We start from the raw sequence: 18,540 nt of genomic DNA on the forward strand, positions 1-18,540 counted from the left end.
GTGGGCAATGCACCATAGCTGAGACTGAAATGGTCCCCTCCGACGTATAAAACATTTTGGAGACCTTTGTCTCCAAATGTACTGATGTACAGAATAAATAGGAGTTTTGAATCTGTGATATTTAGTAAAGGATATAAATGGTGAAACAGTATACAACACATAAAAGAAATTATATTGAGACAAGCATTTTCTCCTAATTTAAACCACAGTCTTTAAGCAAAATGCTGACATGTCTGAAAAGATACCATCCTTTATATTACAAATATAACAGAGACAACAAACAGCAAGCCTTCTCTTCAGCAAAATGGCAACTTAACATGCTAAATGGAATGGCTCTGCCCCCGTGAAAGGCATTATTAGGACACAGAAATATCTGTTACCATATAAACGTCTCCTGTTTCGTATCACCTAAAAGTGTTAAATACCAATTTTTTCCATTGCACTTCACAGGACGTTGCGTTGATGGCACTGTGCTCTACTCTATATGCTCTTGAAGTATTATGTTCAACACATGTCTGGCTGTTAAACTGAAATTCACATGCTTAGGCCTGGGCAATAAATGGTGAAAGATAGAAAAAGTAAATCGCTGATACAATTCCAGTGAGTTTAGAAAATCATAATAGTAACCCCCAAAAAAACATGATTGTAATGTACTTCCTGAATGTGTCATTCCTTATTTAAATCTGTTGTCCTCAGGGTTTCTTCTGTGCTTTGTTGTTCTTCCTTTCAGTTTGCAACTGCAAATGATCAGATTAAGCCACCAGGAAAGTTAAAATCCAACCAATCCATCTCTGTGGATTCTTTTAGTCATAGGCTTGACTCTTTGATGGTTGATATTTGCTCTTAGGAAAAACGTCTTATGAATGTTTTCTGTCTGTTTTAAGATTGTATTTTCCTTTGTTTAGTTTTACTGGGCCATGTTTGCTTCCCTGTCCCTTATTGTCACAGTAAATAGTGAACAAAGCCACTGAGGTTGGGGAAAATATTTTCCCTTTGTTTAAACCCCATTGCTAATAAAGTCCAGTTGTTCTCAGTTGACTGATCTAGTTAAATAAAGGATTGACAGGGTACAAATGTCTTCAGCAATGCAAAGCATTTATAATCTTTTAACAGTGAGCACATACATTTTGTATTGGAAACAGCTAAGAAGGCTTTTTTACTAGGATACTGATGTCGAAACTGTGAATGTTTTATGTCGTTTTATACCTCTTGAATCTTGGGAGAAATTTCCACAGATCCAATTTCTTCAGCATTAATCATGTGATGCCAATGATGTAGCATTGATGATAGGAGTTCATTAAACAAAAGTTGCAGTTCCCAGTTTGTTTAATTTAGTTTTTTTTTAGAATTCCAGTAATAGCTTTGACCTGAGTTTTAGAACTGCTTCATGTTTTAGAACTGCTTGGCATTTTCCCACTGGATTTCTTGGAAAATGTAGCAGTTCCGAGTAGTTCATTTCTGGTATTTTTCATCAGGTGTTTTCAAAGCAAGAGGTTCTATACCCTGACCCTGAAGTACCCCTGTGTTTTCCAATTTGTATTCAACCTAAGCTCTCAATTTACACTACTGATCTCAAGTTAATAAGTAGGACTCTGTAGTAGCTGTATAGGGTTAGTCACTAGTTGATCTGATCAGATCTGAACCTATTTCCTGCAATCTCACCTACAGTACCTACAGGTCTGGGTAATTTTAGGTAATTCCACCCCTGCAGGACATACTGTAAAAGGGCTTTTGTTGTGGAAGTGTTTGATACAGTATTATTCTGATCTATGTATACTAAGAGCTTAATTGGTTTGAAAACCAGAAGAACCAGCTGAGTTCTGAGCCTATATTATTTTATATGAGAGTAAACTACAAAGTAAACTCCCATTTTGTGGTCTTTTCGGCTTGCATTAAGCTAGTATTTAAAGTGTGCTTGTGTGATTATGCCAAAAATGTTGTTTGTTTAGAATGTTGATGGAAGTCTGGGATATGTGTTTGACTTTGACTATATTTCTCAAGTATGTGCACACACATTTCCAATCACTGCTGAGATTGAGATATTTGAATTTACCATACACAGAAGTGACCCATGTGGTTACTTGAAGTGCATTACTATTCAAAACAATGCATTGATTTTCAATGTTAGCCTATGTTTTTGAACTTCTGACATAAATAAATGTTTCTCTGTATCTAGCTGATACTGAAACTTGAGTGAATCTTGTAAAGCTGCAGGGTATTAGCAACCTTGAGATTTTCAAAGCATTATGTTTTTATTTTAACCTTTATAAAAGTTTCCATATAGTAGTTTTGCATTGTGGTGATGCATTAAATTCTACTGAAGTTGAATTAGCAGATATAAATTGTTGTAAAAAATAAAACTCTAAAGTTCAAATGTGACAGGACAGTTTGCCAGTTTCTCTGTTCTGTTATCAAAGGGCAAATAAAAAAAGTTTATCATTAATCCCAGATGAAGCAGTTTTCACATTCATTCTGATTCCATCATTTTGGTTGATAATGAAGGTGATCTGGATTAAGCATTTATTTTCCAGAAGTTTTCAAATTGTGTAAATTTCAATCTTTGTTTTCTGTATACCCCGATCTTCAATTTTGTATTGGAAAGCAACTTACAATAAGTAAGAGAAAAAATATTTAAATCTTCATATTTTAAGTTAAATAATGTGCATATAATTTACTGTAAAACCTATGGCTGTTTTTAAACTATAAACATCACCTTTTGCTGCAGCAGTAAGTAACTTCTCCAACATTTTAAATTGAATATCTACTTTTTATCATGGCCATAGGTTGACACTAATCATCATTATCTTACTTTCAACATGCAGTAAAAAGACAATGAGACCAGAACATATATATGTGGACAGGTTAAAGAAAGGGATTATTAGCTTTGATAACAAAGACTTTGATTAAATGTATCTGTGGCAATTAAACCCTGAAAAAGACAGACAAAATCAAACATTCTTCTAATACAGAACTCAACATGGCAAACAGAAATTAAAATGTAAACTTGCAATACATAAAGGACTGAGAAAGGGAGGAAAAACTGTAGAAATAGAACCTCTTCCCCATTCCTTCCCTTTCAACTAAAGCTTAAAAATCATTGTGAGCTAATTCAACTGCACTAATTAATGGCTAAATACTTAATGGCAAAAAAGTGTTTCAAAATTACACTCTGGTGCCTTGACAGTGTGTTTAACAGTCTTTTTGACCTAATTCTTCAGCTAAAAAAATGAACTGAATGATTGGTTAGCAATGGGGTATTTGTTTTGCTCAGTTCATTGCTTTAAATAACGTGATAGGGCAAGCCTCAATAACGGTCTATTAAAAAGCAGGCATGGCAGCCAGTCATAATCTCACCCACCCAGGCCCTTTGCAGTTTTCATGGGCTGTTAACATTTTGATAACAGCTCTTACACTTTCTGGAGCTTTCGTGAAAAACTAATACCACAGGGGAAATCTGTCTTGGGTGCCACCTCTGAAAACCTTCCATGACACATCATGAAGTGATGATCATGGGTTGAGTAATTTTCAATGAGCAAACTTTGCTGATAATGATACTTCAAGGGACAGTGTGACAATTCAACATTGACTATTTCAGATTATACTATAGAATAGTAAGGTAGCATTTTAAAAAAAATGTGAGAGTTTAGGGTACAAAAGGGCTAAATGGAAGTTTGATTTCTAAATTAATTTAAGGGTGATGTAGGTGCATTACAGAGCAATTATTTTAAAAGTAGCTATAAAGTAACTTTTCCAATGTTGTTGCTGACCTTATTTGCATACTTAATACATATTATTTAGCATTTGGGGCTGATATGAAAATGCTTAATAGCAACTGTTTCAGGCTTTTTAGTTTCATTTTCTAAATAGCAAATCAAAACACGGGAAAAGGTAGTTTAGAATTCATTGCAAGTCTTATAAAATTCCCCAGCAAATCAATTTGAAATCTGCTGACATTTGGTTCTGTGTTAGTCATAGCTGAAAATGTCAGGATTGCTCATCTCTACAGCCACATTAGAACATTAGACACTTTCTACTGTTGCATCTCATGAATCTGAAGAAAACAAGGTATATTCATGAAAGGTTCTGCTGTCACAGCAAGAGTTTGCAAAAGAGGTCTTCCAAGGTTCATCACAAATGACTGTAAACCGTGGGGACTGTCAGCTCAATGATTCTGCCTTTTGTGAACAGATGACGTAAATCCTCAGTGAACATTCAAAGTCTCACGCATACACGAAAATACAAAAAAAGACACTTCAAAGACACTGTAATAATAGTTTTGGGGAAATATCGCCAGTAGAAGCGTTATGTCCTTGTACAACACCTGTGTCTTGATGGAAACCAGCACAAGGGTCGCAGGAAGCGCTGCAGGGTAGGATGAGGTCCTGCCTGGTGGATTCAGATTCTCAACGCAGGTGCAGGATGCAGGACTCATTTATCTACCATTATCAACACCACATCTTGTCGAGCACTTGCAGCTGCATCGCTGGCTTAGTGCCAGTTACAGAATAGCTTTCGCAGAGGCATTGCAACCAAGATGAAGTGATTCATGCCTTCTACTAACATCTGGACATGACAATGTGTTTTCTATTGCAAAAGGGGATTTCTATATGAACAGAGCCTTTCAAATTGCAAATTAGAAGTGCAAAAAGGAACACGATAGAAACTGAATGCAATTTAATTCTGCGATATTGCAATTGTAGCAATAATTTAGGCATTAAAAATCCACTTTAATCTAAAAAGAGCAGACTAAGGGACCTAGATGAGCTTGACCAGTAAAGGCAGAGATCAGAAAGCAGGTGGAGCTGGGCTGGAATCATGGAAGCAGCCAACCTCAAGAGAAAATCCCTCGCACATAAATTTCACCAAGCACCCACAACGATACATGTGGCGCACCTGCAGTGAGGTCACAGAGAAATCTGCTGCTCCTCCAATACGTTGAATCTCTCCTGGCAGGCAATGGGAAGCTTGCAATGCCTCAGTAGCAGGTGGGTGTATATGAAGAGCACATCTGCCAGTCTTTACTTTCCTCTGCAGCACAGGAATTGCTGCCAAAAAGGGGTCTTAAACAGGAAATTCCAAAATGGGTTTTTATACAGCTATACAACGTTGGTTTTCCAGTGTTCAGTATTGGGTATAGTCACCATAGTTTCCAAAGAAAAAAAAAGGAATTAAAATAACTGATTATAAACAAGTGACAAATTTATTATTTCCACAAAAGATATGTACAACGTTCATCTCGCAAATAAGTTACAGTACATGACCTATACTCCACTTATGGTAAGTGAAAATTATACTGTCGTGATGTCACAAGACTAACCCAGTCAAATTGTGGCACCTTGCAAATACATTGTATTCACATATTATACCATTTGTGCTTTCATTCTTTTTTTTAAAAAAAAAGAAACAAGAACAATTTTGCTTATACCTCTTGCACCTTGTGTGCAATCACAATACATTTGACAACACTTGTTCAGATGTACATCTCCATATACGGGGGTCCTTCATTTCACAGTGCTTTTGCTTTTCATAATTTACCAGGTACAAGTTACTAAATATGCCCACTGACCAGTACAAATCAATTAGTGCCCGTGCTTATGCAGATTATGTGGGGATGGTTTGGCAAAATGGTAGTTCAATCAGTTCTGTAAACGTTTGACACTAGCCATCATTTCCATCCCGTCCATCCCTTGCCATGGTCTCAAGGTGGCTTTCCTTCACTTTCATGCGTGCTATTAAAATTCCCTTCATAAGTGCTCTTGTGGAATGAGCTCTTTCTGGCTTTTGATCTTGGGTCTCCTCAGTCTTGTAGCTCCAGGTTTTTCCCCCCCAAAGTGCATTTACATATGCAATCTGCAATAAATAAAAGATATAGATGCATCACAAATCTTAACTAAGAATCCTTCATAAATCAGTTATACTGTACTCTTAAGAGTTAAGTCCAGCATGACTCAAGTGTTATTAGTTGTCTCCTAAGAGTTCAGATGACTATTTAAAAGTCATTGGATTTCTAGAAATCCAAATGCTATACAGCGATTTTATCAGTAAAGTGCCATACTTACATCTATGTAGTACACATCTCCATTTAGAGATGAAACAGTTTGTTACAAGTAGCTGAATAACACTTGAATGTAAATTTCAATCCTCATCATATTTCATAGATGAAAGTCAGCAATGATCTATAAGGTGCCTCCTTCCTGGAGGGATCTTCAAATTTACCTTTTTCGTGGTTTGACTTCCCACCCATCTCGACACTTCAAAAAATTAATCTCGTTCCCCGGGGAGATCTTGGTAAGGGCGGGATCTTGAGCACAGAATGTGAACCTGCATGGGGGCATTTTATTTTTAGGCATAGCTATTCACAATTCAATTCATTTTTATATAGCGCCTTTCACAACAAGGTTGCCCCAAGGCACTTACCAAGCTGTGTGGCAGTAAATGACATTACAAAACAGAAAGAGAAAAGGCCATAAGGCCAAGCTTTTGGTGTAAAAATGCCCAGGCGACTTTAAACCCATGTACGTGTGCATTTCTAGATCAATTTATTCAAGGTGGGGGGTGGGCAACAAGCACTTTCAAACCATTTAGCTACAAGATGCAACACGTTTGGAATCAATATATAAAGGAATTTTTCCACAGATGGCATTAAAATACCACCAGGATCCAAGTGTCACCATATACACCAGCTGGAATCTAAAGTTTGAAGTAAGACTAAGTCTTTCTTCATTATAATGAGGGTGGGTAAAACTGTACTAGCGATAAGATAAAAGTGCCTTCCCTCTAGGCCTGGAACTCCCTTCCAAATATTTGAGAGTGAAGTCGCAAGGAAGCAAAAAAAAAATAAAGGACACCAAGTCTCACTCACTTCTTTTGCGTTTCTCCACATTTCACACGGATTCGCCGAACCATCAACACTTGGTCTTTGGCAGGATTTCTCCAGGTCAACCAGTTTTTAAAGAACGTTGACCAAGACTTGGATGTATCCTCCCAAGTGAGCTTAATTTTCAAAAGGTCCCCAATGTCCTCTTCAGTAAATGCCAGGAAAGTGTTGGTGAAATTCAGGCCAAGCTTTCCAGGTCTATGTTAACAGAAATAAAAGTAACAATGTTACACAATATGAAGAAATAGTCACGAGCGGTAAGTGTGATCTGGGGCAGCTTTCCGAAAAGGACCAAAAAGTGGTTAAGTTGAAATTGAATTACATTTGGAAATGTCAATAAGTCTCTATGGCGAGGGAAATACTGAAATGATAGAAAGCAAAGGAAGTTGCTGGAGAATGGGATGTGATGCAATATGCCCATCCCAGATGCTTTGTTTGTAGTAAAATGTATTACAAAATGCCTGTATTGTCTGGAGTGGTACCACACCTTGGTAAAAATATACTCTAGTACAGACACTCTGTACTTTCTAGCAGGTGTGTAAAAGAAACAATAAATAGGAAGCAAATTTACTCCATGCACCATCTTTCTCTACTAATAGAATCATGCAGTCTAGTCTTTAATGTTGAACATTAAAGGGAATCCAAATACTGGAACAGTAAAAAGAAGCTTTAGGTCACACAAAGCACAGTTAACATTAGTTTATGGAAATGCTAATGGCTCTATTAGGCCTTAATGAGCACAGAAGAATGTTTGTCATTTTCCTAAATTGGATTCACCATTTCAAGAACAAAGTTATTTCCTGACCACTTACAGTTCAACAAGTATGTCCTCCGAGTCATTACTGGCACCATACAGCTTAACATGAAGGGTAGGGTCTATATCCTCGGCATCTGTTTTGCCGAACACGTGCATCTTCATCTGGTAATGGTACCCTTGTAACAGAATTTAAATTCATTAATCTTCCATGCAAGCTACCAATATTTTCTGAACAAGAAACTAATTACTACAAGTTGCTCCAAAAAGGAAAACAAATACAGCTGGTTTTTCTTGACACGTTTATTATAAATGAGGTACTGAAGATTGATTTATTGGTTCCTTGATCATACAGGTATTAAAATCACTCAGCTGTGGAAATTCAAGTCACAGATTCTTTTTGAAGTTTTAAGACTGCTACTTGAGCTGTGCGGGACATCTAGAAGTCATGCTGTCCTACGTCCTTACTGTTTAATTTAAAAAAAATAGTTACCTCCAAAAGGGGTGTCAGCTCGGGTTTTAAGGTACATCTTGCAGCTCCTCCTTTTACGCATCTTCTTAGCATTGTAACCCAGGTTGTTACAGCGGTTCTTCCTGCAGCTCAGACAGATCCCCTTCTTAAAGCGGCTTGGGTCAGTGCACTGATAGGCAAAGCTCTTGTGATCTTTGTTCAACAGGGAGTCGACAAACAGATGCACTGAACGCTCATGCTCGCACTTCACCACATCCCCAATACCTGAAAGACCACAGCATCCATCAAAACTACTGCAGACAAGCAAACGTACATTGGTTCAAGTGCCAATTTTGTTTTGCCATAGGGCAACAACTACATCTAGGAACATGAATGTTAGATAGATAGATACTTTATTGATCCCGTGAGGGAAATTGCAGAAATTCTCACCTGACCCATCCCCCCCCAAAAAAAATGGATTTAGACCTTGATAGCACTAAGATTTAAGAAGCACTCACCACCATAGGCCATGGTGCTCAGCATTTCACTTAATCCACAGCCTGGCTGGAAATCTCCTCCATTGGGATAGATGTCTATGTGCCCAACTGGCTGCTGGATGCCAATGCTAACTCCCAGGGCCTCCCTGGTGTAGGTATGAAGGACATCTACAAAGTCAGCATCATCTGGAGACAAGCGATGATCGGACTCCACACCTTCAAACATGGGGCCAGCTGGGTCCAGACCTGCGGTCAAGTAGAATCCAGTTATCCATCTGGGAAAGGCACTCTTGTCATTCTATGTTTTCAGAAAGCTGAGCTGTCCCCCCCAATAAAGGGAGATTTGTGAAACTTTAAACTGACCTTTGTGCTTATTTTTATCTTTCCTTGTACAGGATATCCCCCAAAAAGGTCATTTGTGACAGGATTTCAAGCAATATTAAGGCTTTTAAAGATGTCAGATAACCAAGAATACAGACATTGTTTTTATAACATGAGTGTACCTCAGATGGCCTTTCGGAATAACATACCAAGGCTACACTCCAAAATCTTAAAGATAGGCTGAAGATCTGCTATTCAGCTGAATTACAGCTTTCGAACTTGTCTATCAATCAACAAATCCATTCTAGCAAAGAAAAAGAAAACCTTATGATTGGTAAAACAATACTTGAGGCAAAAAACTAAATACCAAGTCCAGCAGACATTCTCCCTGCAGTTTTTTTTTCTCAAACACTTCACACTACCTGTTATCCTGCCAACTGTTCCTTGTACAAAAGTCCCAGCGAACCCAGCAACATGAGCACCCAGGCTGTAGCCAATCATGTGCACGTTTTCAAGGGGAAACATCAGCTCCTTCTGCAAAAAAAGAACCAGAAATGTGTTAAAGATGCAGATACTGGTGACCGATGACGATTCAAAACTGGAACCAAGTAATAAATTTTGGAGGGAAAAAAAAAATCAAGGTCAGATAATCAGTTTAATAACCAGTTTTGCTCATTATAATTTATATTTTTTACCAAACAGGTCAGAAGAGCCATATGTGCTCCTCTCATTTGTACCCTCAAATGTTATTAGATGTTTACCTGTACAGTCAGTTCACTGAACAGCTGTTTTTCCCTACAGGAAAAAAAGCATGTTCTGAAACTGGTAATCAGACAGTATTTAAGGATTAATCCTTAAATTAAGGGAATCTAGCATTTGTCTGGTGCAAGAACCTTAAGCTCATGCAACAGAAATCGGGTGGAATGCTTAGGATAGCTCTGCCATTGGCTTTCGATTGCAGCCCCCATTTAAAACACTGCTGTGAACTCCCATGCCCTGCGCAATATAAAATCATTACCTTTAGAACCTACTGCAATGAACAGTTTTAAACTTGCCGTCTCTTTATTGAGGACTTTGTCAGTCTTGGGATAAACACTAGCTACAGGTTATTACTTCAACATTTTACATGTTGTGTCTATAGACTAGAATACCTGAGCATCAGAAATAAAGATGCTAAAGGCTACAGAAGATTCTTGTAATGAATCAGCAGAGAAAAATCCAAATACAAAACCAAAGTACCTTTAGCCACTCCAGTAACTTTGCAATGTCGTGTCCAACTATTCTGGTATTATTTACAGCATCTGGGTATAGCCGGTGGGCAAGAGTGAGCCAGTCTACCACAATAACATTGGCATCTTGTTCTCGTTTCTGCAGGGCAAATACTAGGTCATGGAGCCAGTTTTCAAATATACCACTCATCTGCAAGAGAGGCATAAGGAACAGCAATTATTCACGGAGGCATTTTTTGCCTTAGATTTCCCCAAACACAAGTAAGTTTTAGTTAGCCTTCAACTGCAACAAGCCATTCAGACCTTAAAAAGATCTCACAGACTAATACAAGAGGCAATGATTCAACACCTGAATAATTTCATAGATAATACCCCATGTTTTCTGAAAATTGCACTTGTTTGGCTACGAAAACCCAATTCTCCTCTATCCAAACAGGCCGTTAAGAAGCTTAAAGCCCAGATATCCACCTGAATATAAATCAAGGGTTAGTGTTTTTTTCCATGCAATAGTGGATACACAAAACCTCCCTGCAAGAAGGGAGCCTAATGTAACTAAACATTTAAAGCAAAAAGCTCCATTTAATCATCTTTACGTGAAGCTCTGTATACATTTCAGGACAACTCTGTTCCTGCAATAAGAAAGTTTCTGAACATTTTGAAAGCCAGTATGGATGAAGACTATCAGCTTGGGATGTAATTCACACCAGAAGTGAAATGTCTTTATCCGAGGTACAGAATCATTTCCTTTTTACTCAAAGAAAGCTTTATGCCCTTTTGCAAGTTATTCTCAATGTACCGTCTCTTATCCAGGTATTGTAGGATTCCCCCACTACCCACTTTAATTCTTAAATTGATTAATCACTATTAAAGAAAACATTAACAAAGATAAGGTTTTTATTTACCTATACAAGAAGCTGGAGGTGGGAGAGCTCCCTGTACAGTGTATAGAACTTAATTCAAAGCTGTCAAACTGTTCTAAGATGAATGGGAAGTTCCACATGAGGACCAAACTGGATCATTCTGAACCACAAGTCCATTCCATCAAGCACACAAAAAGCAAGATTTCCCATATAGTTCCAGCTAAAAGAGTTTTGGAATTCCCCCAAGTAAGTCCTTGCGGCCGAGCAGCAGCTTTTTCTTTGTGGTCAAAAAGGACAGCTTTGCAGTTTCCTTCACAACAATCTTGTAAAACATTCAAAAAAGGATACAAGCTGCATTTCTGGATTGCAAAAGCATTTCGAAGCTGTTGATACAACGGCTTTTCGTTATAATGATAACCACATTGTGTAATTTAATGGATATTCTTGGCTTTCGTCTTTTCATTCATCATTTTTTTTCCCCCATTATACTTTAAGGTGGGGTTCATGGGCCTATATGAAACAGTTTCAGAATGTGCTGTATCGTTATAGTGTTACTACATCCTTGGAGCCTAACCCAACAGGTAAAGGACGCAAGGACCGGAATGGGTCTTCAATTTTTATCAGGGCACAGACATTTGAGCAGGAAGTTTAGAGGTGCCAATTACCTGGAGAGCACATTTCTGGACTGGGAGTTAACAGGAAGACCCAGAGGAAACCCACATGGATAAAATGAGAACATACCATCTACACAAGAGATGCCCCACTCTACAATCGAACCCAGAACTCAAGAGCAGTGAGGGATTTGCCAGTTCAACAGCTGACTAAACAGGAAAAGGGAAAGGCAATGTGCCTTCCTGGGTCTCAGGTCTATAGCAGGATTGACAATACTCACAGTCCACCCATGGATGACAAAGAATGTCTTGGCTGTAGCATTGAAGCCACACTCCTGTAGACTGGCTTTTCCCGGGTGGATAAAGCAACCTTCATCATCGAGGCCCAGGGACGTTCGCATATTAAACTTCACTTGGGGGTTGCCAGTATCATGACTGCCATTTTCATCTTTGAGCAGGTCAGCGATGGCACCGTCTGCAAGTTAAAAACAGTTAATTCCACTCGGTGAAACTTCCAAATTTAAAGCAGAGGTGTACCTGACAAATGCAGATTTTAAAATCTGCAAAGCCTTAATTAAAAGTTATAACTTTAGTGAACAAGAGAAAAACATGGTATAAAGCCAAACCAACCTTAACAATAACCAAAATGATTACCTGTGATTAGACTCAATATAAAATCAGTTCTTAAAGTTATCTTATCCTTGCATTACAATGTTCACAAAATAACAGCTTCTGCTAAAGCAGCAAGTTATGGCAGAAAAAAAAGAAAACACATAAAAGATCCTCCCCAATGCTTGATAAAGCCGTATCATAGAGGTCACACTATCGCAGCAGCACACACACAGGTTAGGTGTGTAGGTCAAACAAGAGGAAACGCTGTATACAAGACTTCTCAGACTACAACCGTTTCATACAGAGAATGGACGTCAGGTCGTTGGCTTGGAGCCGACCACCTTGGCTACTGTGCTACAGCTGCTGGACACATGCAGTATCACATTAAAAAGTGTTAAAATTCGTGTAAAACTATTCTGCAACATTTTGACGTCAACCTCCCCCTATTTGAGTGACAAAATAAAAGCAATTTTCCCGTCATTCAAACCTACTCACCAATATTTCCTCAAGAACAATCTTTACAGAAAGGTGACAAATCCATGTTAATGGAAAAGTTTCTATGATACCAAATAATTGCAAGGACGGCATGCAGCACAAAGTCTTCCAGTTGTCTTGTGCGAGGAGTAACGTGAACTGCACATCATTTATTGTAAACTTACTAAAGCAAGTCACATCCACTTAATTCCATGGTATGCGGCTTTCAGATGGTTAGTAGATTCTCTATTGACAGAAATTAGAATACAATGAAATGTGTTCCATTGGTGCATTCTTGGAATATGTAAAAAGTTCCCCGATTTAGACAAGTGAACATATGTATACAGATATCGCTAGAAGTTTACACAATGTAACAATGTACTGCACATACGGGTGCAGTCCCAAGCGCTTATAGCGCCGCCTAAAGTCACTTGTTTACAGTGTGGGAAAATACCCACAGAACAAAAGCACTCCAAGTGCGAAGAAACGGAGCGTTCTAGAAAAAACAGATAACCGATTCAAAAGACAGGAGGGCTACATTGATTTGCTTCTGCCACAGTTCTTTGGCAAAAACCTGACACAGTATTCCATATTAATTGATTGGTTTATTGTTCCATAGAAAACCAGCGTTGGGTAAAGTGATACTTATGGACACCTGCACTTTAGAGACCGGATTGAGTTCTCTTCGCTGCTGAAAGTATGCCCCGTCGCCTTCCAGACAAGCAAGAACAAATCGACAGTGGCGTGGCGCCTTAGGAATGTAACCACGGAACATCTTGAAGGAGCCTGTGGTGAAGTTTGCCACATGCGTCAAAGCTCAGCGCTTCTACGAGTTCAATCTCCAGGCAACTACACAAACTGAAGGAATCCTCTGGCGCGCATCGATTATTTTACAAACTCCCTTACCATCCCGCTGCTGGCACCGAGTATTTGAGTTTCGGGTTGGGATTCATTACTGTGCATGTGCACACGTGCGTAAGCAGACACTAAACGTTACAATATATAGTTAGTATATGAATAAGTGTTAAGTATTGTAAACGAGACTTCATGATAAATTTGTACAAATTAAAGGGTTCTAGAGAGCCATGAGTTATTATCTATGTGAAAGCGTTTATAGTGACATTTTACTACGAGAGAAATTTACATCTTAAGTAGAAGGAAGCTGAAACAAGATCAATTTAACGCTTTAAAAAAAGCCGAGCGCAATCAGTGAGCCATTTAACATAAACTGGTCTAAAACAGTTTAGAAAACGTTAAGGCTGCAAATCGTATCATTAAATTGTTAATGTCAAGGATGTACACGTATTCGTTGACACGAAAGCTAACATTACAACGGATTCGACACGATTCGTTACAATCCATCGACATCAGGTTTATAAATCGGCAATGCTACACCTATAAATTGAATAATTAAGCATGCAATTTGTTACGTTGAGAATTGAGGACTAAACGATTTCAAACTATGAAGAGCGACTTTTAACCCAGATCTACAGATTATAAAAAGTAGATCATTTCCAAAACTTAGGACAAGGACAGTCAGCGTGATGACTTATCACACGAACCATCTGACTTACCTTTAAAAAGTCCCTCTTTCTCAAGATCAGAAGCAAGAACAACAGACGACAATACCAAAATCCACAGAGGTATAACTGTATTTTTCATTTCGTTACTTGATTTACAAATGCTAAAACAGGGGAATTCCTATTTTAAAAGTCCCAGAAAATTCCACAGGAACAATTAATATGCCTTTGTCAGTGTGAGATCCTCTCAGTTTGAAATGGTACCAGTCCTTTTGAAAGCTTTGCATTGAGTTTTTCATTGGAGTTTTTAAATAGAGATTCTTTTAGTCATCTGATCATCGGCCGATCCGATCCTATTGGTCAAGCCCCCGAAATTTACGATTTGGAGGCGGGGAGACAAAAACCTTGAATGAAGTTGTAGTACTAGGAAGCTTTTCAGAAGCAATTGCAGTTCATTTCTATAGAATGTTAAGCACATTGTTTTAAAAACCACTTTTTTATTTAGGTTTCGATCAGAAAAAGTAGGCAAAACAGAAGATGACTATGCACTAAAAACATGTTGGAAAGCGCTCTATATGCTAATTAAACATCGAATGATCTTGCTGTGACGGCTCTTAAAACCAAGACCAATATTTTTTTTCTCTCTTGGTGAAATGGGAAATACAATTTGTACAGTGTGTATTCTTCTATTCTGAGCGCAATAAAGTATAAGTCCTCCAACACAGCATCCTCTTCCTGCAAAATGACAGCATTGAGGTGTACACGTATACTGCTTAACTTTTTTTTTTATCGGCGAGACTAAGCTAGCTAAATGACTTTGAAAGTTGATTATCGTGTTCTTGCTAAACACGAAAGACTCGTTTTTGTTTGAAGGACTCGTTGCTGAACTACAAAAGGAGTACTTACGTTTCAAACACTTTGGTAGGAAGACTTGGGGCACAAATTTCGCTTCGCTTTGATTCGAACTTCTTCATCTCATACACTGTATGAGTGAAGTTTGGATATCGTTTAAAGGATTACATGCCCTACAAATTTCATTACCTACAAATTACGCATGGTATTCCACATTTCTTTAGTTTAATCAAGAAACATAATCTTGTACTGCTACGAATTCCCTGTGAAACTGTGTGTGAATTCCAGTCTGTTGACCGACAGTTACCTCATTTCAACCTCGTTGACTGCAGAAGTTTAGCTTAGGTTTCTGAAGCTGGCTTACAGCCACATTGTAGAGTTCGCTCGCCTACACTGTTTAACATAGGGAGCGGGAATCTAACCCATCCTATTCATAGACGACAGTTTTGTCTACAAAAATGTATCCTAACGATTTTGTCTCTGAAGTGAGAAGGACCTACACCTTCAAAGAAAGAGCCAGCGTGTAGGATCAGCCCATCACATGACTGCAAGGTCAAACAAGTCATTACAAGGGCAACACATATGGACGAACACCGTCGTATGCATGTATATTTGCAAGACAAAAATGTCTGTACCTGCTCAAGGGCTGAACCAGACAACTCGAATACTATAACAGGTGTAGTCCAGCAAAATATTGAGTGGTAATATTTTAACGTTTGTTAATTATTTTCTAGAAATTGTACTGGATTATTAACTAATTAATGCAGCAGTTATATCACAAAAAACTCCATGTATAATAATGTAAATACTGTACATATAGCTATAGTATCAATCTTCAATCCAAAGTTACTATGAAAGTCGGTAATGAGTTATGCTTCTCAAACATACTCCAGTGAACATTGACGTTATCCTGTGTTGTTTTCACTTCCTTGATCTAACAGTAAATGAACAATTCTACGCCATAATCACTTAGGCATCAGTCTTTCATATTTTGTCACAGTTTCTGAAATGTTATTTATGATTTCAGTGTTTCTTTAATACATGTATAGTCCTATAGACTAAACTTTTATACGGGAACGATAATTTTCATGAATTCAAAAAGAATCGCTACACAACAATGGTTTGTAGAATAAACGGGAAGATTCTGGAATTAAAGAACACTGATCAATTATTTCAATAATAAAGAATGTCGTTGTAAAAACATGAAAAAGAACATCATGGAACGGGTGCTGCGAAACTATCCATTTAAATCTTGAAAAACAATATTTAGTTAAACCTCTTTCTGATTAAACCGCTTGATCCAATAAAACGAACTTTTTGGGGGTCTTGCTTTTGAAGCGGCGCAGAGTCTGAAAGACTGCTTACTGTATGTGTCATGAGAAATTGCTCTCCCTGACCATCATTCATATCAGAGCACACAGGCAGAAGAGCAAGTCACCTTAGCCAAAGGACCAGTAATTTAACCCAACAGTTGTGCTATCACTTAGACATCAGAGGGCTACATCACTGAAACACTCCATAATTTCGTAGCTTCCTCATTAACTGATATCATCAGACATCATGGCATCAGACATCCAAGAGGCATCACCAATGTCACATTTGGGGTATATTATATATATCCAGGATTCACTTCACCATCATTCAGTAGACACTTGCCAGAACTTCAAAACCCTACTCTGCAGACAGAAAAGGTGAAGAAATCCCAGTAAAGGACACCCCTATGTGTGAAACAGGTACAGTGCAATATTACTTTCACATCACGGCATGAAACAACACTGAACACAGCAAACCTAGAAACTACAACTGAATCAATCTAAAGCCTTAGCAGCAAATCTCCACCCCTCCCATTTTGGTGGAGCTGAAAGAAAAAACTGCAGAAACTCCATCTACAAGATTTTTAAAGATTTTTTTAAGATTTAATTGATTGTTATACAGTATATGCAAGCAATAACATATTCAACACAGAGCCATACAAATATGATCACCTATAATATATTGCTTTTACCTTTTCCTCACTGTAATGCATTTTATGAATATAATGTTCACATTAACCCACAATATTGCATTGTTATCCAACTCTATGAATTAAGGTCTGTATGTGTAAAGTAATGCACAAATTAAAACATTGTGTAGAGATCTGTTCAATTTCTATACAATTGTACTGTTTATTTGCTATGCAGTATACTGTATATGACCCAGATTTCAAATGGGTTCTCATATGGGAATTTAATTGTGATGCACAATCATAGGGTCTCTAAAGCACTGTGTAAAAGATAAAGAAACAGTACCTCTGAGGAAACAACTGTTTCTAGCCACACGGTCCAACATCTCAACACAAACTATGAGAGATTGTCTGCACTCTGCAAATGTTAAATGCTGTGTTACAGACTCAGGAAAGCATAATTAGACAGGTGTAACATAACGAAATAAAAAACTCACACAGTGGGTCTAAAAATTGGGCTACCATATTTGTGTACTATCAAGAAAGTGCCATTTAATCTCATGTCATGCCCATTGTTCACTGTAATGGTGGAAGACTGTTTTTTGCAGATTACAATGCCACAGCTGAGTATGCTATTATCGAGCACTTGAATACTGTTTGTGACACTTGAAGAACTATCTTTTAGTCAGAAGTGACCCTGGGCCTGTTGCCTATAGAAGATGTTTGGGATGTCTATGAGGTTTCCAACAGAATTTATTCTGAATTACAGGAGATAGTCTTATCTCTCCTTGTACAGCTTGATGGAATCCTGAGATGTCACTCCCATGACAGACCAGCTGATGATCCAATGCCATGTGAAAAATCACTTGCTGCACATGTAGCGTGATGTCTTGGTGGGATGTTTGAAATTTTGTAAATGATGGCTTTGGTGTTCCTACTCTGTTGTCCCTGTGGACACATGACATAAGACCGTGTCCCCAAAACACGTGACATGCAGTAAGTCATCCTCCAAGATTAGAAACTACATACTGGCAATGTGTGAGTGGGTTTAATACGACTTTGCTTTGATTTATTCGTGCAGCATACGAGTTGTATGCATAACATCAGCAATCCCTGTGTATTTCGACCAACTTATCCCAGGACTACAGTATGTTTGTGCATAAAACCAAAGCATTGTATGAGACTGTCATTCACCCCATGCCACATGCCATGCAGTTGCTATAAGATATAGATAATGAAATACATTTAGCGTAATTAGGATAACAATTGCTTTCTGCAGTCTCTGAGGAGGAAAGGCATCCTAATCCACCTTACTGAGAATAAAAAGACTTTTTTTCTACATTTCATCAGTCTATTCAAATACCTGAGTTTTTCTGCTTTCATTCTACAATACGTCTAAACATGGTATGACATCTCACTTCATCTTCTTAAACTTGTTGTATTTGTTTATGTGGTACCATAACACATCTATGCTGCTTTCACAATATATAAAAAATTTTAAAAATGAGAGGGGCTCATTTGGATGATTTAGATTATTTGG

The 18,540-nt window shown here is 38.0% G+C and overlaps 1 protein-coding gene across 1 annotated transcript; it reads right to left on the reverse strand.

The window, feature by feature from the left end:
• Positions 1-5,184: 5,184 nt before the first annotated feature.
• LOC148837941 (endothelial lipase-like) lies at positions 5,185-14,467 on the reverse strand. Its single transcript, XM_088912195.1, has 10 exons — positions 14,261-14,467; positions 11,882-12,075; positions 10,140-10,319; positions 9,323-9,434; positions 8,601-8,825; positions 8,125-8,367; positions 7,690-7,810; positions 6,863-7,075; positions 6,217-6,321; positions 5,185-5,850 (listed from the first exon to the last, which is right to left on the reverse strand). Exons 1-10 carry the CDS (start codon positions 14,346-14,348, stop codon positions 5,838-5,840), a joined length of 1,494 nt encoding a protein of 497 aa, XP_088768321.1. The 5' UTR covers positions 14,349-14,467; the 3' UTR covers positions 5,185-5,837.
• Positions 14,468-18,540: the final 4,073 nt, after the last annotated feature.

Source organism: Atractosteus spatula, chromosome 3, assembly GCF_055471065.1.
Source record: "Atractosteus spatula isolate fAtrSpa1 chromosome 3, fAtrSpa1.hap1, whole genome shotgun sequence".
NCBI lineage: Eukaryota > Metazoa > Chordata > Actinopteri > Semionotiformes > Lepisosteidae > Atractosteus > Atractosteus spatula.